Source organism: Phyllosticta citribraziliensis, assembly GCF_038025025.1.
Source record: "Phyllosticta citribraziliensis strain CPC 17464 chromosome Unknown J3D65scaffold_16, whole genome shotgun sequence".
In the NCBI taxonomy this organism is placed as follows: Eukaryota; Fungi; Ascomycota; class Dothideomycetes; order Botryosphaeriales; family Phyllostictaceae; genus Phyllosticta; species Phyllosticta citribraziliensis.
This window is the reverse complement of record NW_027117353.1, coordinates 245,556-271,375: the sequence shown is the minus strand read 5'-3', so window position 1 is coordinate 271,375 and position 25,820 is coordinate 245,556. Positions and strand designations below refer to the sequence as shown.

The 25,820-nt window shown below is 56.2% G+C and overlaps 10 protein-coding genes and 1 non-coding gene across 11 annotated transcripts; 3 read left to right on the top strand and 8 right to left on the bottom strand.

The window, feature by feature from the left end:
* Positions 1 to 5: 5 nt before the first annotated feature.
* Positions 6 to 609, bottom strand: J3D65DRAFT_642250 (uncharacterized protein). The gene has a single exon (XM_066801968.1). The coding sequence runs from the start codon at positions 443 to 445 to the stop codon at positions 158 to 160; it is 288 nt and encodes a 95-aa protein (XP_066649974.1). The 5' UTR covers positions 446 to 609; the 3' UTR covers positions 6 to 157.
* A 206-nt stretch (positions 610 to 815) lies between these two features.
* Positions 816 to 3,156, bottom strand: J3D65DRAFT_169432 (putative 4-coumarate-CoA ligase). Its single transcript, XM_066794240.1, has 3 exons — positions 1,958 to 3,156; positions 1,619 to 1,904; positions 816 to 1,547 (listed from the first exon to the last, which is right to left on the bottom strand). Exons 1-3 carry the CDS (start codon positions 3,013 to 3,015, stop codon positions 1,215 to 1,217), a joined length of 1,677 nt encoding a protein of 558 aa, XP_066649973.1. The 5' UTR covers positions 3,016 to 3,156; the 3' UTR covers positions 816 to 1,214.
* Positions 3,157 to 4,984: 1,828 nt separating this feature from the next.
* Positions 4,985 to 6,536, top strand: J3D65DRAFT_169630 (uncharacterized protein). The gene is made up of 3 exons (XM_066794242.1): positions 4,985 to 5,320; positions 5,373 to 6,011; positions 6,064 to 6,536. Exons 1-3 carry the CDS (start codon positions 5,212 to 5,214, stop codon positions 6,177 to 6,179), a joined length of 864 nt encoding a protein of 287 aa, XP_066649972.1. The 5' UTR covers positions 4,985 to 5,211; the 3' UTR covers positions 6,180 to 6,536.
* Positions 6,537 to 7,280: 744 nt separating this feature from the next.
* On the top strand, positions 7,281 to 7,415 carry J3D65DRAFT_t156. Its single transcript has one exon. It is a non-coding gene; the product is annotated as a tRNA-Leu (tRNA).
* Positions 7,416 to 8,078: 663 nt separating this feature from the next.
* Positions 8,079 to 10,537, bottom strand: J3D65DRAFT_648650 (YjeF-related protein N-terminus-domain-containing protein; the record flags this gene model as incomplete). The annotated part of the gene is made up of 2 exons (XM_066802403.1): positions 8,079 to 10,354; positions 10,417 to 10,537. The coding sequence occupies 2 exons, from the start codon at positions 10,535 to 10,537 to the stop codon at positions 8,079 to 8,081; spliced, it is 2,397 nt and encodes a 798-aa protein (XP_066649971.1).
* Positions 10,538 to 11,064: 527 nt separating this feature from the next.
* J3D65DRAFT_169233 (rhomboid family membrane protein) lies at positions 11,065 to 13,248 on the bottom strand. The gene is made up of 4 exons (XM_066794238.1): positions 12,597 to 13,248; positions 12,085 to 12,547; positions 11,537 to 12,023; positions 11,065 to 11,484 (listed from the first exon to the last, which is right to left on the bottom strand). Exons 1-4 carry the CDS (start codon positions 13,111 to 13,113, stop codon positions 11,359 to 11,361), a joined length of 1,593 nt encoding a protein of 530 aa, XP_066649970.1. The 5' UTR covers positions 13,114 to 13,248; the 3' UTR covers positions 11,065 to 11,358.
* Positions 13,249 to 14,927: 1,679 nt separating this feature from the next.
* J3D65DRAFT_562068 (survival protein sure-like phosphatase/nucleotidase) lies at positions 14,928 to 16,069 on the bottom strand (the record flags this gene model as incomplete). Its single annotated transcript, XM_066797546.1, has 2 exons — positions 14,928 to 14,994; positions 15,066 to 16,069. The coding sequence occupies 2 exons, from the start codon at positions 16,067 to 16,069 to the stop codon at positions 14,928 to 14,930; spliced, it is 1,071 nt and encodes a 356-aa protein (XP_066649969.1).
* A 1,348-nt stretch (positions 16,070 to 17,417) lies between these two features.
* J3D65DRAFT_598084 (uncharacterized protein) lies at positions 17,418 to 18,577 on the top strand. Its single transcript, XM_066797848.1, has 2 exons — positions 17,418 to 18,336; positions 18,396 to 18,577. Exons 1-2 carry the CDS (start codon positions 17,568 to 17,570, stop codon positions 18,431 to 18,433), a joined length of 807 nt encoding a protein of 268 aa, XP_066649968.1. The 5' UTR covers positions 17,418 to 17,567; the 3' UTR covers positions 18,434 to 18,577.
* Positions 18,578 to 18,719: 142 nt separating this feature from the next.
* Positions 18,720 to 20,173, bottom strand: J3D65DRAFT_562069 (histidine phosphatase superfamily; the record flags this gene model as incomplete). The annotated part of the gene is made up of 2 exons (XM_066797547.1): positions 18,720 to 19,466; positions 19,529 to 20,173. 2 exons carry the CDS (start codon positions 20,171 to 20,173, stop codon positions 18,720 to 18,722), a joined length of 1,392 nt encoding a protein of 463 aa, XP_066649967.1.
* A 700-nt stretch (positions 20,174 to 20,873) lies between these two features.
* Positions 20,874 to 22,711, bottom strand: J3D65DRAFT_580250 (PQ loop repeat-domain-containing protein). Its single transcript, XM_066797705.1, has 4 exons — positions 22,594 to 22,711; positions 22,510 to 22,527; positions 22,159 to 22,362; positions 20,874 to 22,046 (listed from the first exon to the last, which is right to left on the bottom strand). Exons 1-4 carry the CDS (start codon positions 22,636 to 22,638, stop codon positions 21,363 to 21,365), a joined length of 951 nt encoding a protein of 316 aa, XP_066649966.1. The 5' UTR covers positions 22,639 to 22,711; the 3' UTR covers positions 20,874 to 21,362.
* A 61-nt stretch (positions 22,712 to 22,772) lies between these two features.
* J3D65DRAFT_642230 (Spb1 C-terminal domain-containing protein) lies at positions 22,773 to 25,685 on the bottom strand. Its single transcript, XM_066801967.1, has 3 exons — positions 25,601 to 25,685; positions 25,399 to 25,548; positions 22,773 to 25,349 (listed from the first exon to the last, which is right to left on the bottom strand). The coding sequence occupies exons 1-3, from the start codon at positions 25,616 to 25,618 to the stop codon at positions 22,971 to 22,973; spliced, it is 2,547 nt and encodes an 848-aa protein (XP_066649965.1). The 5' UTR covers positions 25,619 to 25,685; the 3' UTR covers positions 22,773 to 22,970.
* Positions 25,686 to 25,820: the final 135 nt, after the last annotated feature.

Below are 25,820 nucleotides of genomic sequence, written 5' to 3'. Positions count from 1 at the left end.
TGGGAGGGGAGGTAGGTTACTGGGTTGGGGGGTTTTGGTTGGGCGGTCGGTCGGGTGCGTTGCTTTTGTAAGTTGTAGCGTGCGGTGGTGAGACTGACCGGACGGACGGAGGGTGGGACGTCGTGGTGTGGAGAGCAGGGCAACGCAGGGTAGGGCTTTAATTTGCCATTGTCATAATAGCCAGCATCATCATCACCGTCATGACGTCGTTGTTTGGAGCCTTCGGTGGGTACAGCCAGCAGGGGTTTTGAGGCATGGATAAGTGGAATGGAATGGGATGGACGAAAAGAAACTCTCCCTCTTTCCCCCCTTCTCTGTTTCTCTTTTTTTTTTTCGGACGCGGCACGAAACAGAGACCAACAGACAGATGGGCGCTTGATCTTTGAGCGTAGATGACCAGACTGACAGAAAGCCATGAGAATCGGAACGGAAAGAAGCGCTGCATTTTCTGTCACGCTTTTGAGGAATCATTGGTGGCCGGCGATTGAAGTATTCGCTTGGTTGTGTGGTAGCATAGTTAGTTTACATAGTAGTAGTTTTGTGTGGTCCAGCAGTAGTAGTGTAATAGTGTAATAGTAGCAGTAGAACTACTACCCTCCTCGCCAAACCTTCTAGTCTCCCCGATACATGGTATTCATGGTGCTTTATAAAACTTTGCTGAAGACGTTATGTTTGGTCGTTTGAGCGTATAATACATGCAGACGAGTAAGTGACTGACTAACTGAGGACACTCCTGCTTCTCCCGCCTCCGCTTTCTTGCTTTGTAGTGACGGTGAGCGAGGAGACTTCTTGTGCGTGTGTATGTCTGTGTTTGTGGTATAATAGTCTATCTAGGTATCTATCGAGCAGGTGCACGTAGGTAGGTGGGTAGGTGGATTACGGTGCTTGGGGATGACGCGGTAGGTACAGAGACATGTGTATGTTACAGGTTTAGACACGTGTGGATAAATGGAAGGATGGATACAGGTGCGCTGGACGAGAGAGGAAGGGAAAGGAAGGGAAGGGGGAGAGAGAGATACAGGACTGGCTGACTGATGCACTCAGCCGGGGGGAGTAGATGTACATGCAGAGCATGCTATGCTGTGTGCTGTACAAGGGAAGGAAGTTGAAAGTGGGACGACGATGTGGAAATCGCAGGATCATGGCCGTCAATGTCCGCCTGGTTGGCTGCTTGAAAGACAGACGACAGTTAGTCAGTCAGTCAGACAACAGGCCTACAACTTAGCCATGCGCTTCCTCTTGACCAAGTCCTTGAGCTCCTTGCGCAGAATCTTGCCGCTCGGGTTCTTCGGAATGGCCTCGACGAAGCGCACGCCGCCCGTCAGGCGCTTATGCCGCGCCACGCGCTGCGCGATGAACTGCGCCACGTCGTCCGCGGACGCGTTGGTGCCGGGGCTGCGCACGACGTACGCGCGCGGCTGCTCTTCCAGCTCGTTGTCCGGCGCCGGCACGCCGATGACGGCCACGTCGGCGATGGCCGGGTGGTCGAGGAGGAGCGCCTCCAGTTCGGCCGGGGCGACTTGGTTTCCCTTGACTTTGATGAGTTCCTGAAGCCCGCAATGTCAGCATGGTGTGTCTGTTGGTGGGTCGCACTCAGCGACGTTAAGTAGTGACAAACCTTTTTGCGGTCCACGATGAACAGGTAGCCGTCGGCGTCGGCGTAGGCAATGTCGCCCGTCTTGAGCCAGCCGTCGGCCGTCAGCGTCTCGGCCGTGGCTTCGGGCTTGTTCCAGTAGCCCTTCATGACCTGCGGCGCGTGCACCCAGATCTCGCCGCGCTCGCCCTGCGCCACCTCGTTGCCGGCTTCGTCGACAATCTTGGCTTCGCAGTTGGGCATGAGCTGGCCGATTGACGCCGAATCGCTGCGTGCGAGGGGATGGAAGGCGCTGACCGTGCACGTAGTCCTGCGGCGCGTTAGCATGGTGAATTCGCGAAAAGGGGGGTTTCGAGGACGCACTCGGTCATTCCCCAGCCTTGCTTGACGTTGACTTTGCCGTTGGGGAACAGATTCTCAAAGGCGATGGAGACTTCTCTTCCCAGGGGCGCCGCGCCCGAGGCGACTCTCTCCACGCTGCTCAAGTCGAACTTGCGTGTCGCCGGGTGCTTGGCCATGAGCAGCACGACGGGCGGCACCAGCCCCAAATCCGTGATGCGGTAGCGTTGAATGTACTCCAGGAACTTGAGAAAGTCAAACTTTTGCATGATGTAGATGGGAATCTGGCGCGTGGGCCCCGAGATGGCGAAGAGGGCCTGTCCCATGGCGTGGTACATGGGCACGAAGCATATCCAGGCGCTCCGCGATTTCATGGCCTCATGGTCCGGGTGGAGCGACGTCAGATACAGCACTTCCTCTGTGTGGGCCACAAAGTTGTGGTGGGTGATCATGACGCCTTTTGGTACGCCAGTCGTGCCGGAGCTGTAGTTTAGGGCCACGGTGCGGTTGAGTTCTTCTGGGGTGGTGAGCTTCTCCCATACAAACGATGCCCCCTCTTTTGCAGACGCGATGAAATGAGACCAATGCCTAATGCCGTCGACAGATTTGCCGACCTCGTCAAACGTATCGTAGCCAGCATCAAAGACGAAAATGTTGCTCTTGTCCATTCCAACGCTCTTGGCCGCCTCGAGTCCGGTTGGCAGGCTTCCTTCGGCGCATATCAAGAACCGCGCACCCGAATCTTGAAGCTGGTATGCAAGCTCTCGCGCAACGTATGACGGATTGGCTCCCGTAAAAACTCCCCCGGCCATGATGACGCCCATCATGACGACGGGGAAGAAGATGCTGTTGCCCGAGTAGAGGAGAACACGGTCACCTTGCTTGAGGCCCGCGCGCTGGAACCCGAGGGCAACACGTTTTGACCATAATCGAAAGTCTTCATAGCTGAGGTAGTATCTTTCGGGGCGTTCGGCATCAATGAAGCTCTTGTTCTTTGGGAGGGGTGATGACGGCCCGCCAAAGACGTGGGTTGGCAAGTCCACCAGGGGAATATCACAGTGGTAGTGTGACTTCAGGGGCATTCTGAGGGCGTGGAGAATCGAGTCGTTGAGTGTGCGGATGTTGAGAGCTCCGGAAATCCGTCTTGATACAAGATGCCAAGAAAACAAGGGATCTATCGGCCAATCGCTCTCAATTCAAGCCGGGTAAAGGTGGACGAGGGGAATACGGAAGGGGACTCGAAAATGGTATGCGGGCCGAAGCAGAGTTTTAAGGCGTGGTATCTTGAGAGGAGGGGCCTGAATGAAGATGGGCGAAAAGACATGTTGAAACGAAACAAAAGCGGCAGACGCCAGGATTTGAGCACTACCTTGCAAGTACGACATGTAATTTCTGTTCTGGCCCTCTACAGTGCATGTATCTGCGTCCGGCGGTGTAGACCGACAGTTGCGCACACGGGCGCTTGTACGACGAGCGTACGGCCGGTCGGTTTGCGGGGATGGCGTCATGCAATAATGCGAGCCGAGGCATCTTGTAAGTTGGGGTCAAAGCAAAGAAAGTCTATCTCGGGGTCGAATTTTGGGGAAAAGGTTCCGCAGAGCCTCAGGACCGACATGGCCTTTTGTGGAGAAGGCGAAGCGATCACATCTCGACGAGGGCTGCTGAGTGCTGTTTGACTGCGGTTGACGGCTGGCTTTACGGCCCCTGTTTCCTGACGGCAATGGCTAACGACATCGGGAAGCATCCAAGCGAGAAAGGCCCGGCGAGACCGAGTGAGAATGGACGGCTGCAGCTGGCATATTTATTTTCCGACTGGACGACGTCCAACATCCTCGGTACTTGAAGGGCAAAGGCTGAGCTCGACCAGCGACGAGCCAGTAAGATGAGAGACGGACATGGCAAATTGTCTCGGCGGATCAATCGACATGGTCCGTGAAGTCGGCGCTGGATGGACACAGCGTCGAGTGGCTTGAGCTGACGGATCGTCTGCGGCGGAGAGCAGTCGTCTCGTCGAAAGAGCGGGAACGCCGTCTGATCTGTAGTCGAGGGAGGACAGCAGGTGCAGGAGACGGGGGCGAGAGGGCTGGTGGAGCGGGTGGTGGCATTGATGGTGATTGAAAATCAACAGGAGGGTCGAAGACGGTGGTGACGGCAAGGTTTGGTCTGCACGTGTGCGGTCGTATCCGTCGCACCATCTTGGCGCTTCCTTCAACCTCACCTCACCTCCTCTTCTCTGCCACTCCAGTCCAGCACCACTCGGCCCACGCCCGTTCCGCGTTTCATCGCAGTCAATCATGTCAAGACTACACCGGACGTTAGGCTCGTCGAGTCGCCGTTCACAAGGAAGCTCCATCGCCTTCGGCCCGCGAGACGCTGTTCACGCCGTGTGTCAGACGACGACTTTTCGCAACTCCAAACACGCACTTGTCTCCCATTTCATTCGCCACTTCTCACGAATCCTGTTTTGGTAAGAGAAGGTCCTCTTTCGGGCAACCTGAGCGACACTTGCTCGCCCTGTGCCGCCTCGAAATGGCTGGTTAAAAGTATCGCGCTTGATATTCCTCCACCAAGCTCTGCTCAAAGGTACACGTATCAATCCAACCAAGAGGCGTCCAAATTCGCCCACTACTGTCACTACGTCAGAGCCCGTCCGTCTGCATGTTCCTTCTTGGTGTTTGCAATCTGAGACCTCGAGTCCCCCAACATTTTATGCAAGCAATCCTTTCTGCCTGCCACCCGAGAGCGCTTCAAACCAAGCGCGACATTGAACGACCTCGGACAGTTGGAGCGTCTGACGGCTGCCATTGGCTGCGCCAGACTTGTCCAAACGGTGCCTGGAGAGAAATTCGTCTGGACACCAACACCAAATCTGCCTGAGCCCGCACCTTCGCTTCACCTTGTCCCTTTGCAGGCCGATCTCCGGAGCCCTCGTTGTGCCTCAGCCTTGTCCCAATCCCCATCGAGTGTCACGCCCTGAAGACACAGTCTCACCCGCTCCTTTCTGGCACACGCCGCCCCCTCGTTCATCGCTGCGAATGCGATGCGACCCATGACTGGTGGTTTCCAAATCGTGAATTGTGATACACTAACTTGCTAAGCTTCCAGTGGAGCCTTCACAAGCAGAATGGGAAAGCGTACTGGCAGGTATAAGAGCCGATGCACTCCACGGCCTTGAGTGCTCCATCAGCACCACTTCCACATTCAGTCCTTGAGTCCAGAGTTTTTCAGTTCTTGCGCCGGTCGCCCTTCGTCTTCAATCCCTTAATACCCCAAACAAAATGCACTACTCCACTGTCGTCGTGGCAGCCTTGGCTGCGTCCGTTTCCGCCCATGGCCTCGTCACCAAGATCACGGGCGCCAATGGTGTAGAGATGCCTGGTCTCGGCGGTACGTTTGTGCTCCCCACCATGACAATTCTTCTCTAATCTTCTCGCTCCAGTCATGGACGGTACTCCCCGCGACTGTGCCAGCCCGGCCTGCGGATCCGAGGGCGATACCTCCATCATCCGTGACAGGGAGATCTCGGGCGGCACCAAGGCCAGCGCACTTGGCCGCACCAACAAGGGCGGCAAGGTCGACGCCTCCAAGGACATTGAGATGTTCATGAACGGCCCCGGCGGCGCGGCGGCCAAGCCCGCCAACAAGAAGCGCGGTCTCCTCGACGGCATCCTCGGCGGCGGAGGCAACGGCGGCGGAGCCGATGCTCAGGGCGCAAAGACCCCTAAGGGCACGTCCGAGACGGGCGTCAAGGCCGCCGCCGGCAAGGGCGCTGCCTCTGGCATGCCCACCTGCTCCGACACGGGCGAGATCACCCTGACCTACCACCAGGTCAACCAGGACGGCGCCGGCCCCTTGAAGGCTGAGGTCGACCCGACTTCGGGCGGTACCGACAACGCTGCCTTCAAGGAGGCCAAGGTCACCCAGGATGTCCCGGGCATTGGCATCGGCGGTCTCTCCGGCGCGGCCGTGATGGACTTCCCCGTCAAGGTCCAGATGCCCGAGGGCATGCAGTGCCAGGGCAAGGCCGGTGGTGCCGAGAATGTCTGCATTGTCCGCGTCAGGAACAGTGCCGCTGCTGGTAAGCCTACATGACCCTACTACCATCTTGCCCGTCCTAACAACATCTCCAGGTCCCTTCGGTGGCTCCGCCGCCTTCATCCAGCCCGCTGCCGCCAAGAAGCGCGCCATCGAGTACAACCTCCGCAAGCGCCACATGGCCCGCGGCACCCTCGCCAAGGAGCAGTAAGAAGCTCATCCCCCCTCGCGGTCGAGTAATTGTGGGAGCAGCAGCAGCAAGCAGTGGCAGCGGAAAACTTTTGTTGGCTGGGGTAGAATAGTTGTGTGTGCTGTGCACACAGAACGAAGTTTTTCCTTGTACTCTTCTCTTCGCCCTCATCGTGGTGTGTGGTGGTCGTGGTGCTCGCGTCCCTCCTTTCCCTTTTGTCTTCCGTCCCCTCCCCTGTAATGATGTAGTCGTAATGCTCTCTCATAATTACTCACTGATACACTCTTTAATGTGGGTTTGCCGCTGCTGTGGTGTATGACTTGAACCATGTAATCGTAAAGTTGACTGGCCTTGGGCTTCTCCGCTTCCTTTCTTGGGTTGTCTTATTAGATAATAACTCACCGATACGCTCGTTACTAATCGTGCCTCTGCCCATTGTCTGTTTCTGTATTGTCCCAAGCCACAAATTTCACTCTCTGTTCTGCTCATAGTGCAAAGCTTGCTATATCCACTTGTCTCCTAGGGCATCATCCCTACCAAACTTGAAATAGGCACGTGTGAGTAACTTGGTGCATGACTCTCTTCAACTCTTCAGCGGAGAAGGGGTTGTAGTGGGCCAGGCTGCATGCCAGACCCTTATTACATTTAGACCTACCGGTGTAGCCAGGGTCATCACGGATACAGGATTCAAGTTTGCCGCGGCGCCTATTCCCCCTCGGGGGAGGAAAGCAAATAAAGTAAAATAAAGGCACTGGGAAAGAACGCTGTTCTCTCAGAGTTCTACACATTTCAAAAAGGGTGCATAGCTAGGCCGACCAAAGAAGTCTAAAAAAAAAAAAAAAAACCCCCCGGCAGCTACTTAATGAGCGCATGGAGGCCGTGGTCTAATTTAGTGGAGTAGACTGCAAAAGAAGCCAAGAAGCAAGTAGACAGAACACGAGAGGGCGTAGAGGAGCCTCCCAGAAAAAAAAGAAAAAGACAGGAGAGGAGAAGAGACTAAAGCGTCGACACAATCCTAGTGCTCCCCCCTTGCCACATGCGAACAGGCTCCACCACCCCTCACTCTCCCTTGCAAAAATTAACAATTATAAACCTATTCCGTCTCTCTCTTTTCCATCAACAGGTGAGGTGGCCGAGTTGGTTATGGCGCCAGGTTAAGGTCTCAATCTTAGCAATTGCAACAGCGCGAATCATTCAAGTGATTCTCATTGTTTCCTGGTGGAGCAATCCGCGCGAGTTCGAGTCTCGTCCTCATCAACATCTTTTTGTTTTGTGCTCTTTTGTTGCGGTGGTGGAAGCGTGAGGTGGTGGTGAAGTTTTTTGCATGGCCGTGTGCCGAGCGGAGCCGGATTGCGTAGGTAGATGGTCCGTGCGTGTGCGCGTTCGCGTGGGTGGGTGCGTCTGTGCGGTGGTGGGTGGCTGCCATGCGTGCTTGACGCGATTTTTGGGAGAAGGAAGGCGCGGCCATCGGTCAGCGAGGGGACGCCGTGAGAAGGATGCAGAAGTAGTGGCAGACGATTTTCGAAGCCCGGCCGGCCGAAAAAGCAAAGTAAGAGGGAAAACCAGACGTTGTTATTTGGCGGCGGCATACAACGCGACCTCAGGGATCACCTATGAAGCAGTCTAGCTCTCAGAAAGATAGAGCAAGCAACATTTTGCCGGAACGAAGAGGCGAGAGGATAGCCGGCGGTATAGTTTGTAATGAGGTTGAAGTAGTATTGATTGATCGATCGATTGTATCCACCACCATCATCATATCCGCATAACAGCCATGTCGCCTTTTTATAATCCACCGTCCATCCAGTCCAAAGAACGCCACCCGTCCGTAACCAAATCCAATGCCCACGACGCCTTTTACTCCGAATGATCCAATTCCATGCCGCCATGGCCGTCGTCGCATTGAAGTACAGCCGCAACGGCTCACCTCGCGCCAACGACCTCAGCCTCCTCCTCGACCACGTCCTCGCCAGTATCAAACCGCAGAGCAACAGCCCACTCGCTGCCAAACTTGACGCCCTTCTTGCCCGGGCCGCCGAGACGGCGCCACGGCTTGTTGAGGCCGAGGTCGACGACCCAGACGAGCCACTCCGGGTCGCGGCCGTCGCCCAGCTGCAGCGCGCGCAGCAACCCCGTGCGCGGCGCCCCGAGGCAGACGATGTACTTGGCGCGCACCTCGAGCGGCTCGCCCTCGAGGATCGACACTTCGCCCGTCGAGTTGTTGATGCCCGAGGGCGCCTCGATCGAGAGCACGCTGGCCCGGCTCTTGTTGGCCCATCCCACCACCGCCAGCGCCGTCTCCTTGTCCTGCGGGCCAAGCGCGTCAAACTCCTTGTTGCGGCCCAGCAGCGCGTCGACGATGAGCTCGGGCGGTGCTTCCAGGCGTCTGAGGACGCGGTGCACGTCGCTCCAGCTGCGCACGTAGCCGCCAAAGCGTTTGAAGATGTCGATTTGGCGCCGCACGTCCTTTTCATAGTCGGCTGGTCTCTCGCAGCCCAGTAGTGCCACAAAGACGCGAGGACCACGCGCGTGGAGATGCCTGGCCGCAGCAATGGCGCGAGCACCGGTGCGGTGGTTGCCTGCAAGAACAATAACGACGGGACGGGCGTTGATGGCGAGGTTTTCGCGGGCGAGGCGGCGGCCCCCTGGGTTCACTGCTGAGAGCGCAACTTGTGCGATGCCCCGACCAGCATTTTCAGCCAGCTGTTCTTCTGTCATGAGATATTCGACTTCGGCCAACTCTTCCAAGGCTGTCATTGTGCCAGGGGTGATTGTCGCACAGCTCTTGCCAGACGAGGTGACACGTAGCTTTGCAGGATGAAATTGCGGGAAGAGGGAGAGTGAAGGTGAAGAGGGAGGTGTCGGACGGCCGGGCACGGGGCTATTCGTTGACGAGTAGGCGTTGGATCCGCGATGTCCTTGGGATCGGAGTGATTTGTGTGCGGTTATGATGTCTTCCTGGATCGCGCTGTTTGAGCGAAACGGCACACGCTTCGTCGACGCCAATGACCTGTTGCGACGGGAATTGCGCCCGCTATCAAAGTCGGAGAATTCCTCTTCACTTGAGCTGGAGGACGAGTCCTGTCGACGAGTCCGGCGTTGATCCAGTACGTTTTCCGTGGGATGGAGGTTCTTGCCGCCAGCGGTTCCAGCGCGAGGCTGGAGACGGTTGAAGCTCACTAGCCGCTCTTCATCGGCCGTTGTGTCTTCGTTCCTGATTTGTTCAAAGACTGAGCGCTTGTCGAACTTGGACAAGTTCTCGGCAAAGTCAAATTCGGGCAGCTCCTGGACGTCCGTGGCATCCTCCGTGGCCCAACCGTTCGTGGCCTCCAACGCTTTTTGGCGCCTGCTCTTCTTGTTGGAGGCTTTGACGGCATCACGGCCGACTTTGCCACCAATCAGGCCTGGTGTTTGGGGCGTAGCAGAGTTGTCTTGCAGCATGGGGGTCTGCCTCCATCCCTTGCCCTTGTAGTGGGCTGGCGTCTTCCGTTGAGTCTCAGGAGACAACTGTGGAGCAGCAGCTTCGCGAGCCGGCGGAAACAGTTGATCTTCTCTCTGCTTCTTGCCTCCTCGCCCGCCGCGTTTGCGCCTCCTACCCTCATCACCCTTGAGTGGAGTTTCCATTAGCTTCCCAGTCCGCGTCTTGTCGATGCTGACCCTTGGCTTCTGACCCTCATTTGTCGTCAAATCTCCAGAATCGCTCCCGCTCTCGAGTCCCAAGGCATCAAACGGCGCCGTCAGGGTGGCCGGGTCCTCCTTTGACTTCGTCGCCTTGGCGCTAACCGACGGCTTCTTCGCGGGCGGAGGAAAATGGGGAGTATTCCTGGGCAAAGATGGAGGGGGACCTGCGTCGACAGGATTGATCGGAGTCGAAGGTACTTCGTGGGCCGTAGAGGCACCTGACGCTGGTTTCTTGCCCACGCTCAGGATGGCCGGATCCACAAAACTCTGCTTCGGCTTCGAGGCCGGCGCCGGTGCCGGTACCTCGACAGGTGTTGCGCTCGGCCGGGAATACTGAGGGACAGGCGCAGGGGCAGACGGCGGGATCGAGGGTGGAAATCTGGGAGCATTGCTGGGAGGAAGAGAGGGCGGAGGTGCGGTTTGAGGCGGCAGCGAGGGTTGATGGACAGAAATGTCGGCAATGTGGACACCTGCGATGGTGTAGCTAGCCAAGCGGTGGCCGGAAGCCGGAAAGTACACTGCATGCAGGGTCAGCCATTAGGTTGGGCTGAGAGAGGCGCCCAGGTGGTCAAGTACATACCGTTCTGCAAGACCAGGGTTGCTGTCTGCTCGACGACATTGGCGACTATGCCCTGCACAACGACGTTCGGAGGCTGCTTGAGCGTGACAAGCACGTTGATGCCGATGAGGGCGGCAGACATGGCTGGAGTTGGGTGTTGAGGCAACGAGCCAAGAAAGAGCGAGAAGAGTCTCAAAGAGGGAGTGTGGAAGAAAGGTTGGGCGTGAGCTAGCTGCCGGGGAGGCGGGCCGGCACGTCACCGTCACCGCGCGTAACCGTGTTGGAGGTAGAGCTACCGCTACTCCACTGGACGAATCTTCACTTGCGTACGTATTTCACTCAACGTCCTCATTCCAACCTCACCCGTGCAATTTGAGTATTCCTGCCAGTCGCATCCCCATCACTGACAAAGTCTTGTCATTCACGCACCACACCTGCTCCAGCATCTCTGGTATTAATAGCCAACACCCCCTTATGCACACAAGCTATAAGCATATATTTACACAGCGACCCGCTACAGATTATCCACAGATTCGAGCGACAGCTAAAAATAACACGTGTAATGAGCATTCAAGGTTTCCACCCAGCACGCCTCAATTCATTTTGGACGATCCTATCGTCGTCCTCCGTATGGGCAAAGCATCATGGTGATTCATACATTGCCCCTCGTGACCTCCAGTCGACGCCATAAAGAAAAGGGCATTTCGCCGCAACCAAGCTGTCCAATCCTGGCAGGCCCATCCAGGGAAGACCGAAAAGCTCCGCCAAGAAACGCAAAACGCCCCCGCCATGCTTGAATATTCATGCTTTCGTGGTGGATCCGGGTGGAGGGAATCATAAAAAGCGCCCAGATGGAACATGGACAAGAAGAAAAGAAAATGACCCGGTCCAAATGAGCGAGTTTGGCGAGGGGTCAAGAAACGAGACCAGATTCCGGACGTGGAAGAAAACGCCTTAGTCGATTTAAAACGCCGGCGACCCCATTTGACCATATTCGTAATCCCGCATGATGCCGAAGAGATCGCGCTTGGAGTTTGACGAGGTTGTCGATAGCTCAATGTTGCCAATGTCGCACCAGTTCTTGACGGGCTTCGCAAAGATGTTAGTAAAGTCCAGACAGAGGATTTATCAGAAAACTCACCAAGCAGCTCAAGTGCTTGCACCAGTTGCAAGACTTGTGGTAGACGTAGAAGTTGTTCAGGAGAACGATGAAGCCTACAATCACCGCAACAAGAGCTCCAGCCCGGAACAACCACCAAGCCCACCAAAGGGGCTTGCGGTCCTTGAAAAAGGCGACGGGCTGCCTTGTAAACTCTTTGATTCCCTCGGCCCGGTTCTCGGGATCCTTTGGGTTGGGCACGGCGCTATAAGGAGGATCGTCGATACCGATGCGCTCGCGGAGGGGACCCGGGGAATGCAGAATGGATATGCCCAACCCAAGCCCCATTATGAAGCCACCAATGTGGGCAAAGTTGTCAAGTCCTGGCAAAAGACCCAGGACGAAAGCGATGACGATGTCGAGTGCAATGAAGCATAGTTCCCGAATCGGCTTGGGGCGCTCTCTCCAGTGGTAGAGAAGATCCAGCAGCGTGAGGGCAATGATTCCGAAAATAGCTCCAGAGGCACCACTGAGTCGGAGTCTGCATTAGCAGCTGAACTGCACACGTGGGACAAAGAAATGCGACTTACGTGGAGGCCATGCCGTTCGGGGCATAGTTTGCTCCCAAGACATTGCCGAAGATTCCCGCGGCAATGTAGACCAAAGCGAAGCGGATTGGTCCAATCAGCAACTCCATGTCTCGTCCCACCGTCACTTGCACGAGCATGTTGAAGACAATATGGATGAGACCGGCGTGGAGGAAGATGGGCGTGATGAAGCGGTACCACTGGTTGGGATGCAGTTTGCCGTTGGAATCAGCACTGCCAATGCCACTCATGCCGCAGAGCTGGCTGAGGGAGCATTCCGAAGTCGACGTGGTCGTGTTTGGGCAAGGAAAGGCAACGTCGGCAGTGATGTTGACCTCGCTACTGCCGCCCATCTGGCGCATGCAAGGTATGTAGCGCGCGCCCATGTTGATGTAAACATAGGGCGAGGGGCCAATCATGGGATTGAAGGAAGGTTTGATTTCGATGGGCGATCCAGTAAGCACAGCTGTGAAACTGTCAGTCAAAGTCCTAAGAAGCACATGTTTGATCCCTACCGTTGTGAATGATCTCGCCAATGAAGACGGCGGTTTGAATCACCGCCAGGCCGTACGCAACCCACGACATTTTCTTTTTAAAGAAACCCTTCTTCTTTTTTGATCGAGGCGCCTGACCCATATAATCTCCAACAAGAGGCGCATGCCCCTCCGGGTCAGCATTGTACTTGGAAGGGCTATCCGTCTTGGGCTGTTGCGAGTGTAGTGGAATGGCATTGTGGTCCGTGAAAGGGTCGGTTGGCCGAGTTTGAGAACCATAGTAATCTCCAGCGCTTCCGTGGTATGCGGTATCCTCGCCAGGACCGGGACCGTAGGGGTTGTGGGGTATATTGTTGGCAGGGTAGGCGTGGTCCTCAAAAGGAGACTGGGTGGTTGCTCCGACGGGCGAGTGGGATGAGGTCATAGAGGTGTCGACGTAGGGGCAGATAGGTTGCGTGGATTGAGGAGGCAACGGCGGGAGAGGAGCATCTTCTCGGCGGTCATGGTTGGAAGAACTGTAGTAGTCGTGTGACGCCATGGCGAGCGGTGACGGTCGCGCTGGAGAAGCAGAGATGTGTTGGAGAAGCAGGTGTTGGCGAAGGCGCTGTTCCGGGGAAACGAAGGTCGAAGCGGGCGGCTAACGGTTGTGTAAACAAACAAGGAAGCGAAAGAGGGGTGAGCGCGCAAGGAAGTCGAGGTTTAAAAGGCGTGTTTGATCAAAGTCTTTGAGAAGTGTTCGGAGACATGATGAGAGAGAGGGTTGGGCAAACGGCGACGGTGTGGCTGAGCGGCTGACATGGCCATGGGTGATGGGCTGGTGTCGGTCCTTGCCCTTGACCTTGACGCGGCCGCGGGTGTGTGAATCCCTGTCTCAAACCGAAATAGCTTTCCATAGCCTTACCTTACTTCAAGCTCACCTCGTCCTGTGGGCGCGCATTCTCTTCTCGCGGGCCATGTGCTTATTCCAGCTCTCGTCGACGATCCATTGCTCGTCACCATCTGGAGAGGCTGTGCGACGACAACAAAACACGCTCCAAACCTCAGTGGTGGCTGGGCGCCTGGCCATCAATCTGTGGCTGCCTTACGACAGACAGGACATCTGTCTGCTCGTGGAATATTCAACTTGCAGTCCCCTTTCTGTCAAATCGTTCAGGGTGCCTGTCAGCGCGCCAATGCTAGCCCAATCCCGTTGGTCGTCCACACGCCCGGAGAGACGGTGCCAGCCTTTGGAGCCGCGCTTGGACCAAACTTGACGAATCCCTGGAGCGAAACGACCTGACGACACTAGCGCCCAGATACCGGTGCGGTCCGCCTTGTGCTCTTCTTTCTCCCTTGAACCTGAGTGATTTTCCATCCCCTCCATCTGCTAGTATCACACAAAACTCCATCTCTCGGCGTGGGAAGAGGCGGAGCGACCATCACCATGGGCTGTGTAGCCAAGTTACGTAGTCCTGGCACATCGCCCCCGTTGCCAAGCCAGATCAGCAGCCATGTAGTCGCGTCTCCGCCCCGTTAATGTGCAGCCCAAGCATGAGAAAGCGAGCCACCTCGAGCGCCACAGTTGCGTGCGAAAGTCAAGCCACATGGGAGAGAAGAAAACGAAACCATCAAGTCGCCGTGTCGGGGTTGCCATTGTCATCCAGATGCGAGACGGACTTGGCTGTGTCCTACATGAAAATGATATGCCGATAAAACGAGACACAATGCAGCGTTGGACGTTACGCTCAGTTTCGCCATTCGGTAAACGTTCTGACCGCCGGATAAGCGCTCATGATGAGAATTTTAAAAATGCGCAGAGACTACGAGCACCAAAGAACCTACCTGCCCTGCCGTAAGCGTCTACACTGTGACCGCAGACAAGTTGCCATCACCAGACGCGAAAGAGCACAAAGAGTAAAGGCAATGGCCCGCCAGCGGAACTCGCCGACGTACAAAGTTTGGAGAAGCGCGTGTGGTCTGTGGTACGGGGCGGGAGAGGCCGTTGCTATATTTGCTCTGGCTAAGAATCGATAGTCGGCGCGGCTATCTGATATGCCCAGGTACTTGGCGTCTCTGAGTCCTTTTTTTTTTTCACTCTTCGGACCGCAAGCCGAGCGTGGGATGCCACGACCGGCCGACAGGAACAGAGACACGGACGCCGCACTAAGTCGAGCGTCGAACGTCGCATCGAATATTGGCACTGCGTCATGCTTTGCACCAAGGCTTGGAGTCTTGGTTGCGGGTGACAGCTTGGCGACGTCTGGCTCATGTCAATGGCGAGAGAGAAGAGGGGGAGAGATGATAATTGTTCGGTCGTCTAGGTAAGATTTTCTTGGTGAGGCTCTAGGAAAAGGAAATGTCTGGCCAGTCCGTCTACAAGACCAACTCGCTCTTGAAGGGCGCCGAGGCGTGCATGAAGTTTGCGCGCAATGGAGTGACGCTGCGAAAGTCAGTACGACAGGGTCGAGCAAAGCTTGTAAGGCAAAGCAGGGGCAAGGGGAGTGAGGGTACCTGGTGATGCCCTGCCTGACAGCCCACCCATCGTTGCCAGGCTCGCTCTTCTCCACGCTATCATGCACGTCTTGGAAGCTCGGCGCCCATTTAAAGTGTTTGTGACTGTACCTGGCGTGCGGGGTACTTGTCCCACTGCCTTCCGCAACACCATTGTTCCCTGCTGCTGACGACGACTCAACATTTGCTTCTCTCTCGCGAATTTCCTTTTCAGCCTCTGAAGGACCCTCGTCTTCGCTGTCGGGGATCGCCACCTCTTGAAAGCAGCTCCCACTCTTCCATGCGTTCTGCAGCATCTCGGTCCACATTGTCTTTTGCTTGCTGACCCCAGCCTGGAGCGGCACATTTACCGAGTACAAATGCGTGTCCTTGTCCCAGTTTGCGGCCAGGTGCTCAATGACCTTGACGGCGTGCGTAGAAGCCTCGGCAATGACATTGGCGTCGTGATTGCGGTCGAAGAAGGCATACGAGAGCGCAATGGCGCGCACGCCACACACGGCAGCCTCCATGGCGCCGCCGATGGTTCCACTGCTCAGCGAAAAGACGGCGGTGGTGTTCCTGCCGTAGTTTGGACCAGAGACAACCAGATCAATGGGACCGCGCTCCTTGAAGTAGTGGTGGAGACCAATCTGGGCGCAAGATGCAGGCGTGCTGTCGATCAAAATCCATTCCTCGGCTTGAGAATTTGAAGGCAGAGGTCGGTTGCTGGTTTCGCCGGTGTTGGAGTAACGCGGGGTGCCGTCGGCGGAGACGGGTAGCGTCGAAGGTATTGGGTCAGGGCGGAAATAGGTGGGCCGGATGTTGTGCCCCACGATGTGGGCTTTACCGATCCATGAGCGCTGCGTGTGGGGGAGGACGACCGAGACGGTGTGGCCTTGGGACTGGAGCGTGGAGATGAAGGGATGCACGTAAGGCGACGAGTCGTTCGAGGGTGGCCCGTCGTCGTTGGTTACCTGAGGACATATGGTTAGAGAGGGTTGGGACTGGGTCGGCGGGAGGCTCATACGAGAATATGCATCTTGAGGGTCGATGTGACGTGAGGCTGGCAGTGACGTGGATGGAAATGGTGTAGAGGCTGTTGGGCTTCTTGTTCCGTTGCCGGAGTAGACCCTTGTCGAATGTTGCTTGGCCGTGTGCCTGAGGGTGCGGATGGGAGGTTTTCTTGAAGGGTCGTCGAGGTACGGAATAAAATGAAGACAAGGACGAGCTAGAGGTGGCGGCGATCACGTCAGGTCGAGGGGTTCAATCGATGTCTTTAAGCGACGGTCGTCGTAGCATGCGCCTGGCAGCAGCCATGGCGCGTGGCCCGACTGGCGACAGACGAATGGCGATTCATGGTGTGCTGTATTTTGCCGTCGAGGGCAGAGGCTCTTCCACTGCAATGACAATTGGTGGATGATGCGGAGCCAGCAGCTTTGGAGTGGTGACGTGCTCCAGGTCTCAGGTGCGCTGTCGACCGCCAGCAACCCGACGGGAACCCACCCACGCCAACCCAAAGCCTCACCTCAGGTCCTTATCGATAAGCGACAAGGGATCGAGCACCCACGACGTCGTGGCGGGGCGGGGCGGCTCGTCCCCCATCCCCCGCCATCAACGCCAATCCTTCTTCTTTCGCATCTCTCAAGCATCATTCACGCATCAGATCCCTTTTTCCATGGCAGCTGCTAGCGCCCCGCCATCACCAACAACCTAGCTCGAACCATGCCCTCTCTGCGCTTCACTTCGTCTTCAGGACCGCTCTGGGTTAGCCATGCTGCTCCCAAGCCACCCTCTAACCACAGCAAATCCGTCTCCTTGTGAAGCTTCAACAGTCAAGAATGCTGCTCGACGCAACCAGCCACTCCATTTCTGCTCGCCATCTGTCAGCACTTTTGTTCCGGACAGCTCGTCGCTGAGCCCTGCTGCCGACTCGGACAACAACCACCTCATCACCGACCACCACCAGAACCCGGATGGCTCTCCGTGCCCGTCGACTGGAATCGGGTACCCAGCTCCTGGCATCGGAGTTCCGACTCCATTTGACGGGGCCCAGACCCTATCCGAAAGCTGTAGGCCCCTCAACCCGCCGAACATGACAAGCTCCAGCTCTCCCTGGGCTTGCCCGGGAGCTAGGTGGTTCGCGGCATAGCGTTGTACCTTTTGCGAAAGAGGACCCCACGGAGCTGTGGGCCCCAGCCAAAAGCTAACGTGTTGGTGGTGAGCTGCCACCTGTGTGCTGCCGTCCGGGTCCCCGCCCTCGACTCCGGACGCGTCTGGCGCCGCGTTCGGTGCTCGGCCTGTACCAGGTTCGATTTTGTTTGCTTATATAGCTCTTGCTTGCTTCGAGCTCTTAGAGGACCATATTTCTGTGCTTTTGACCTCTATCCCTCTCCCCTCTCCTGCTCACTACCAACCTGCAATTGCAGCTCGCAGCTTCACATGTACGACACATCGTCCCCATTTCTTTCCTTCAACCAATTGACCATCTAGCAGAATATTCAAAGCTTTACACCATCACACAAAATGGTTGTTCCCGTTCCCACCGCCAGCCTTGAGGGCAAGGTCGCTCTCATCACGGGTGCTGGTCGCGGCATTGGCCGCGGCTGCGCTCTCGAGCTCGGCAGGCGCGGATGCTCCGTCATCGTCAACTACGTCTCAAGCTCCGGGCCGGCCCAAGAAGTGGTCAAGGAAATCGAGTCCAACGGGACGGGAGCCAAGGCCAAGGCGATCCAGGCCGACGTGTCCAAGGTGTCTGAGATCAACCGGCTGTTCGAGGAGTCGAAGAAGGCGTTTGGCAAAATCGACATCGTCATGAGCAACTCGGGCACGGAGAGCTGGGACAAGACGGAGGAAATCACCGAGGAAAAGTACGACCACGTCTTCAACCTGAACGCGCGGGCGCAGTTCTTCGTCGGCCAGGCCGCCTTCAAGCACCTCGAGCGCAACGGCCGCCTCATCCTCATGAGCAGCATTGCCGCCGGCCTCATGGGCGTCAAGGACCACGCCCTCTACAACGCGAGCAAGATGGCCGTCATCGGCATGATCAAGGCCTTTGCTACCGACTTTGGCTCCAAGGGCATCACCGTCAATGGCGTTGCCCCCGGTGGCATCAAGAGCGACATGTTCACCCAGAACGCCTGGCACTACATCCCCGGTGGCACCCCTGATTTCCCGGCAGACAAGATTGAGCAGCTCATGGCCGATCACTGTCCCCTGGGCAGGTGCGCCGTCCCCGAGGACGTGGCGCGCGTCGTAGCCTTCTTGGCCAGTGATGATGGTGGATGGGTCAACGGTTCGTTATCCCCTAGCGTGTTGATGTCAATTGCCCATGAAACTGACGTCCATCGACAGGCCAGGTCATTACCATCTCTGGTGGCTCTTCCCAGTAGTCCTGTTGGCTACGACCCCGATATTTACCATGAGTTTGAGACGACAGACGCAAATAGATTTAATGTGCAAAAAAACTTACGCTTCCACGGCGCCTCCATTTCTGTGAACCCACTTCTCTCACTCGCCATGGCCTTGGTCAGCGTAGTAGTCTTCACCCTGCAGTCACCGACAAAGTTTGTTACAGACGTTGATTATCTACATGGATTCATTATTGTCATTACAGCTATTTACCCGTCATTAACAGATTTACAACGTCTACTACCGCCTGTCGTCTCTTCGGCGTCTTTAGTAGATGGACAACGCATCGGTCGAGTTTTGGTAGGTGACGCCACACTTCTCGCTGAAGCCGCTGTATCGCTCGTTCCTCTCCGCAACCCACTTCTCAAACGTGGACCTAGCGCAGCTCTCGCCGGGGCCATCGGCGCAGGCGTCGAGCGGCTGGGGGCTGTTGTTGACGATGACGCGGTAAAACTCGTCGCCGGCGTCCTCGTAGCCGTAGCTGTCACAGCTCATCTTCTCGACGGCGATGTTGGTGAGGAAGGACAGGATGTTGGAGCTCTTCCAGGCGCGGCCGTGGTTGATCTGCGACAGGGGCATGGTGGCGTTGGGGTCGTTGGAGGCCGACGCGGCGCTGTTGTTGAACAGGCCCAGCGCGACGAGCACCGTGGGCGGCAGCTCGCGGTGCGAGAAGCTGACGTACAGGTCCTGCTGGTCGCCGGTGGTGCTGTTGGCGGTGGCGTCTTCGAAGAGGGACGACACGCTCGCGTTGACCCATGGCCAGCCCAGGACCGGAGAGATGGGGTTGCCGTAGCCCGTGTTGTGGTGGTACATGATGTCGTTTGTGTACTCGAAGGCGAGCCACTCGTTGGGCGTGAAGAGCGACAGCGAGCAGAAGGGCGACGTCCCCTTGATGACCGACTCGTAGCCGCACAGCTGCTGCATGCCGTAGATGTCGGACGCGGTCCAGTTGAAGCCGGGCACGGCGGCGCGGAAGCGCGCGATGATGGGCGCCGTGTACTTCTTTTGAAAAGTCTGTAATGACAGTCAATATCAGCCCCCATATCATGGTAGGTTTGAAGCGGATGGTCACTTACGCTCGACTGCTCGCTACCCCTGCTGGAGCTGTATGCCGGGCACCCCTTGTACGGGGTCAAGCTGTCGGCACCAGACTCCTTGCTCTCATAAATCTGCACCAACTGCGTCTCGTTACCCCTGTGGTCCAAGCCGTTGATCAAGCTCTGCGCGCTCTTAACAGTGCGCTCAGCAGTGCTCGTCCACAGCTTCTTGGGCAACGCGAAGCCGGGATAGCGGCGCTTGAGCTCAACACCAAGGCTCATGGCCTCGAGCGAGCCAATCTTGGTCAGCTGCTCCATGTCCTCGTCCTCGATGGGGCTCTTCCAGCTGGCCAGGAACGCCAGGTCGCGCGACGCGGCCCAGTTGGCGCCCGTCGAGTTGGCCAGCTTCTGCACAAACGGCTCAATGTACGACTCGTAGTCGAAGTCGTTGGCGTAGATGGCCGCGTGCCGCACCAGGTACGCCGCCCGCGTCACGTTGCAGCCCTGCGGCGGCGCCGGGTCCAGCGGCGGGTCTTGCGGGTCGAAGTACGGCGCGATGCCCGCCAGGTGCTCCAGCGGGTCGAATTGGTAGTGGTTGGGGCTGTAGAGGATGTTTTGAGATGTTGCGAGGACCGGCTGCGCCGACGCGGCCAGGAGAGCCGAGGTTGCCAGGAGCGAGAGCATCGTGAAGGACCAATTTGGGAGGGGAGGAAGAATTAAAAGTAAGACGAGTTATTAAAGTGGGAGAATGTCCTCCTTGTCCAGCTTCGAGAATAGCTAGATTCTGCTATTCGAGGATGAGGTGTACAACGAGAGGACAAACACATAGAAGAGCGGGAACATGAAGTTGATAAACAAAATGCTAACAACTGTGCGGGGTGATGTCATAATTTAGAGTTGCGGGATGGCTGGAGCTTGTGCTGGGAAACCAGGATGTGCCCAGGGGACAAATTGAGAGAGCAAAGCAGGAACAAGTCCCGCTCTCGGCCGTGGTCGATTCTGATTGGATCATGTGTCTAGCATTTGTGCTCACCGCGCGATGGCCGTCCACTTTTGTGGTCTATTCATGGTTCTGGATACGGACAGTGGGCACAATGCCGTCTTTCGCGTCTGTGCTCATGGCTTTTTTGTCTTCTGCTCTCCTGAGGGCTCCGCGCTCATGACGTCATCTTCCTGTGCGTCTTGAATGCAAGCTTGTTTGGCCGTGGAGAACTGCTCAGGCGCCGTGGAGCCCGTTTGCAGAATCCTGCTGGAAGGATTCCAGATGCCTGCGGGACTCGGCTTCATGCGAGTCTACCATGTTCACCGCTGGCGACTCCTCGATCTGCATGAGTTGCTGCACGCACGCACCGCCGAGATCGCTTTTTCGAACTTTGAAGATTTTGATCGTTGGATTTGACGCAGCCCAATGGCCGCTGATGGTCGATGGCAGGGAGACTGACGAGTCCCTTTCTCCTCCCGTCGGGTTGATGCTCGGGATGCTGGTCCTTTGCACCGGTCCAAATCTCTCACGGTGGGCTCTTGCACGACGGCATCGTCGGAACTCACGATGCGCACCTCGGTGGGGCAAGACTGTATGATGCTCGTCGATGCTGATCTTGAAGCGCAGATTGTCAGGAGATCGCTCGTTGTTGAGTTAGGTGATGTGCTCCGTCGTCGGCTCAATCAGAAATTCGTCTGGTTTGTGTTGCAGGGACATATGTCCGTAACAGACCCTGCCAAGCCTCCGTGCTCTCATTCAGAGCAGTGACTTCGTTGGTGAGGGAACTGCAGCAGTTGGTGGACTACTTGTGCGGCCATTTGTAATGGCATCTTCCATTGGCGTTGGATCAACTGCTTCATCCGCTCGACAAATGCTCCCTGTGGTGCCTTGTTATCTCTCCCCGGGATGCCCTTCACTTGCAGAAGTCCTTCCGCCAGGAGCAGCTCTGGGTCGAGCGCCAGAAATCGCGGTCTCACTGGATGGCGTCCTGAACACAGACGTCGACGAAGGAAGATTGTGAAGGGCAATAGTCCCAACAGCCGACTCAGAGTCTGGGGCACGAACATCGATTCCAGAAGCAACCGCAGAGCCTGTTCTTTCACCAAATCCCAAGTCACACCCTTCATCGTGCTCACCTCTTCTGCACTTGCGCCTAAGCCATGGCCTCAAATTGAAGGCAACTCCGCAAGCAAACACACCCATCCACAGCACGAACTCCAAGGCGTAGGCAACGATGCCTATGACATCGACTTCGCTCTGGAACACGATGCTCAGCGCGCTGAAAACATCGCCGGCAGCATCGATGCCGACAAAGAGGAACGAAATGCCGCGGACGCTGCGGTGTTGATAGATGTCGATGTAATGCCTGCCGACACCGAGAGCCAGGAGTAGCGCAGAGAGGGCGGCGAGGGTCGGCAATGGCCAGGTTTGCGTGGTGGCGTGGATAGGGTTGGTGTGCGCGAGAGTGGAGGACGAGATGTAATGTCGGAGAAGGAGAATGATGGCGGCTTGTGTCCCACCCATGATAAGAGCCAGGGGAAGTGCGAGCAGTGTTGTCTCATAGAGAGACTTTTTCTGATGCCCGGCATATGTAAGAAGGTAGGTCTAAAGGTCAAGAAGCAGTCGAAGACGTGGAAAAAGCGGGAGTCCGCATTGCATTCCGCAGTCACAAAAAAAGTAAACTCACTTTTTGGTAATAAACACACTGTCCCCACGTGAGCAGGCTCAGCGCCGTCAATATCTGCGGCTGCACTTGCAGTGCGACGTTGAAGTTTCGGACAATATTGTACGCTCCAAGAGGGACACCAGCCCATGCCCACAGGACCATCATGCCTGGCTGGAGGCCGATTGCATGGTGTCGGCGGTAATTTATGATGATTTGGGGGATTAACTGCAGACAATTAGCGCCGACAAAAAGTGAAAAAAGAACAGCGTGCATAGTTTCAGTCGGCTCGCAAGTCGCGATGGCGCAAGTGTCTCTTCCCAAAACCAGGGTTCTCTTGAGACATGACTGGGGGTAGAAATTGAAGATACATACCTGAATAGACCAGCAAACCTGCGCGAAGGTTATGGATCAGCTTTCTCCCTGCTTCTCTCTACGATATAGTTTGATGCGACTTACCGCCCCAATTGTTCCAAGGACATTCGCTGCAGCCGGAACGTCCATTCTGACAGCATCTAGATTCAAACTCGGAGATGCTGAAGCTTTGGGATGTGTATGAGTAAATGAACCTTTGATGATTGTAGGTCTGGTTCGTGAATTACACCGACACCGGAGGCGATAAGGAAGACAAGTGTGATGACATAACAAAGCTTGGTGTGCCAAGTCGTCTACCGGACGGTCTTGGTGAGAGCAGAGCCAATTGCGACCTGAGCAAAGAAACAAACTGCTTTTATTAGCCTCGACAACTTTTATCGAGGTCAGAAAATCCCATGATATACAAGTGCATTTCCTTTTCCAACTACCCAACGCCATCAAATGCAGCAGAGTAGCGTCCTTTACTTCTTCTTCTTCGCGGCCCGCTTCATTCCCCGAATGTCCTTCTTCAACCGTGCATCCACCATCTTATACTTGCCCTTGGTACCCTTGGGCCTACCGCTAATACCTCTGTTGCCGCCCCTGGCCACGACGACCGCGACCTTCTTCTTCGGCTTCTTCTTGGCCGCCCTGGACATGAGTTTCACGATGCTCTGCGCCTTCTCCTTCTCCGTCATTCCCTCCTCGTTCTCCAGCAGAGCACTCTTCTTCTTGAGCTTCTCCAGCTTCTGTGCCGCGTGGAACTTCTTGCGAGCCTTGGCTTCTTGCACCTTTTTGATGGGCCGGGCGTTGAGAGCGCGCAGCTTTTCTTTGATTGCGGCAGCCGCGGCAGCCGTGACTGGGCGCTGGATCCGGGCGTGCTTGTTCTCGTCATCGAGGAACCATTCAGGTAGGCCGTCAACATCGCGGTGCGAGTAGCGGTTGAAGTTGTCGTCAAGAAGGTCTTCCTTGGTCTTTTTGCCAGACGCAAGCTGCTGGGCCAGGGTCATGGCTTCGGCTGTAATAATGTCGATGTCTGGCCGACCATCCTTCATGGGTATGGAGTCATGGTCCCACTGAGTCTCGTCGCGCTTGACGGTTTCGAAGCCTGATTTGGCTTCCTCTTCATCCGAAGACCACTCGTCCTCCTCGGCGTCCTCCTCGGCGTCCTCCTCGGATTCATCCTCACTCTCCTCCACAACCTTTGCCTCCTTCTTGGGCTTTTCAGCCTTTGCTTGCTTCGTCGTAGACGCCTTCTTGTCTTCGGGAGACGTCGACTTGCTTGCAACATCAATGCCGCTGTCATCGCCAGGGACGTCATCCAGACCATCAATGCCCTTGAATATATCCTGATCAAAGAACATGGCTGCTCTCCTCGTCAATCCACCCTCAGTCTTGTCCTTCGACAGATCCGTGACCAGAGACTTGGGACCATCCTCGTCATCAGAAGACTCGTCACTGTCGGCATCTTCCATGAGTTCATCCTCGCTACTCTCTTCCTTCTCCCCATCAGAAAAGCCTTCGAAGTCATCATCGTCAATCTCCTTTCCAGACTCTTTGCGAGCTTTCTTCGCGCGATACTTTGCGTCCGAGGCCGATTTGCGTTCCTGGTACTGCTCGTACATGGACTCAAGTTCCTGGTCAAGGAGGTCCTCCTCAGGATCGCTTTCGTCTTCATCCTCGTCGCCGCTCTGCTCCTTGGCCTTGTCTTCGACAATAGCCATCTTGCCTTTTGCAATCTTGCCAAGCGCGCCCGCCTTGTCGACTTGCTTGAGCTGGAACATGGCGTCCTCGCCACTGGGACCTTGTTGTTCCATACCGATTTCCATGGGCGTAGTCATGTGGAGCTGCATGCGGACGATTTCGCGCTGCTTGCGCTCATTCTCTTTCCTCCTCTCCTTCTTTTTCCGAGAATCATCCTGTTCGCGTAGTCTTTGCATCTCCTCCTGGATCTGCATCTCTTCGTCCATTGGCTCAACCTCTGCCACTTCCTCCTCTGCCTTTTCTTCCTCGTTCTTCTTTTGCTTCGAAGAGAAGCCAAAGATTTCACGGACCCGCAACCTCCAACGCAGCAAGCGCTTGAAATCCGCGCGTCCCAGAACTTTGAGGTCATCACAGCATGCCCTGATCTCATCCGTAGTATCTGGCAGCTTTGCAATGGTTGCTTGAGCAACGTCGCCATTGGGCTTTTGTTCGAAGCTGAGCTTGTTCAAGCTGCCCAGCATAGCAATGGGGTCCGTGGTTTGGATAAATTCGCTGACAGGGGCCTCGTGGAATTGAGTGTAGTCTCCCTCCTCGTAACCCTCCCTCTTGCGCTTCTTTACCTCCGGGTTGAAGACTTTGGCCTCGTTGTTCGGCGCGGGTGCAGCGAGTTCGGCGAAGACGGAGCGGGAGTCCAAGAATTTGGGATCCATGCGCTTAGGAGCTTTGTAACCTCTACAGACGACGAAAATCTCGGCGGAGACATTGCGCGAGGAGGGGGGCTTGGTCGCCTCAACCTTCTCGAAGAGCTGTTGGAAAACCCAGAGAAGCGAGTTGTAGTCCTTGGAGCGGAAAATCTTGGTCACAAAGGTACCACCCTCGCGGAGGAAATCAGTCGCAAGCTTCAGGGATTGAAGCACCAGCTCTGCTTGTGTAAAGGCGTCTTGAACCCAAGCCGTTCCGACGTTGGGCGCGCCATCGTGGAGGACGGTGTCGGCTTTGAAAGTTTTGAGATGTTGTCGGAGCGTCGCGCGGCACTTTTCAGTCGTAATATCGCTTTGGAAGGAAATAACGCGAGGGATGGGCTTGATCGGAGCCAAATCGACACCAACGATGAGGCTGTTTGGGGGCATGACCTCGGCGGCGACTTGACACCATGACTGGAGGGTCGTCAGCAGATACAGTCATAGGGAGATGGAGAGACCATACTCCTGGCGCTGCGCAAAGATCGATCAAGACTCTGCTCTTCTCCAAAAAGTTGAACTTCTTGTTCAACTGGATGAGCTTGAAGGAGGCACGGGCGCGGTAGCCCTTCTCCTTGGCGAGATGGTACCATTTGTCGAGGCGGCCCTTGCCGTGCTGTAAAAGAGACGTTAGCAGTGGTCTCGAGAGGCAGCGAGGTCTTCCTAACCTTTTTCTGGACCGGCATGGCTGCGACGTGACGGTGTTGAGAGGGCAGGCGACAGTCCCGTAGAAACTTTTGGCAGATGCACGGGGCCGCGCGACAAAAAGTTCAAACGGCGGAGCGCCAAGTCTCCACCCGGAAGCGGGGCCAGGGATATGCGGCACGGGCCTCTAGACGCCAGTGTGGCACCCAGCCGCGGCGGAGCCCTGAGGTGGGCTTCCTGGCC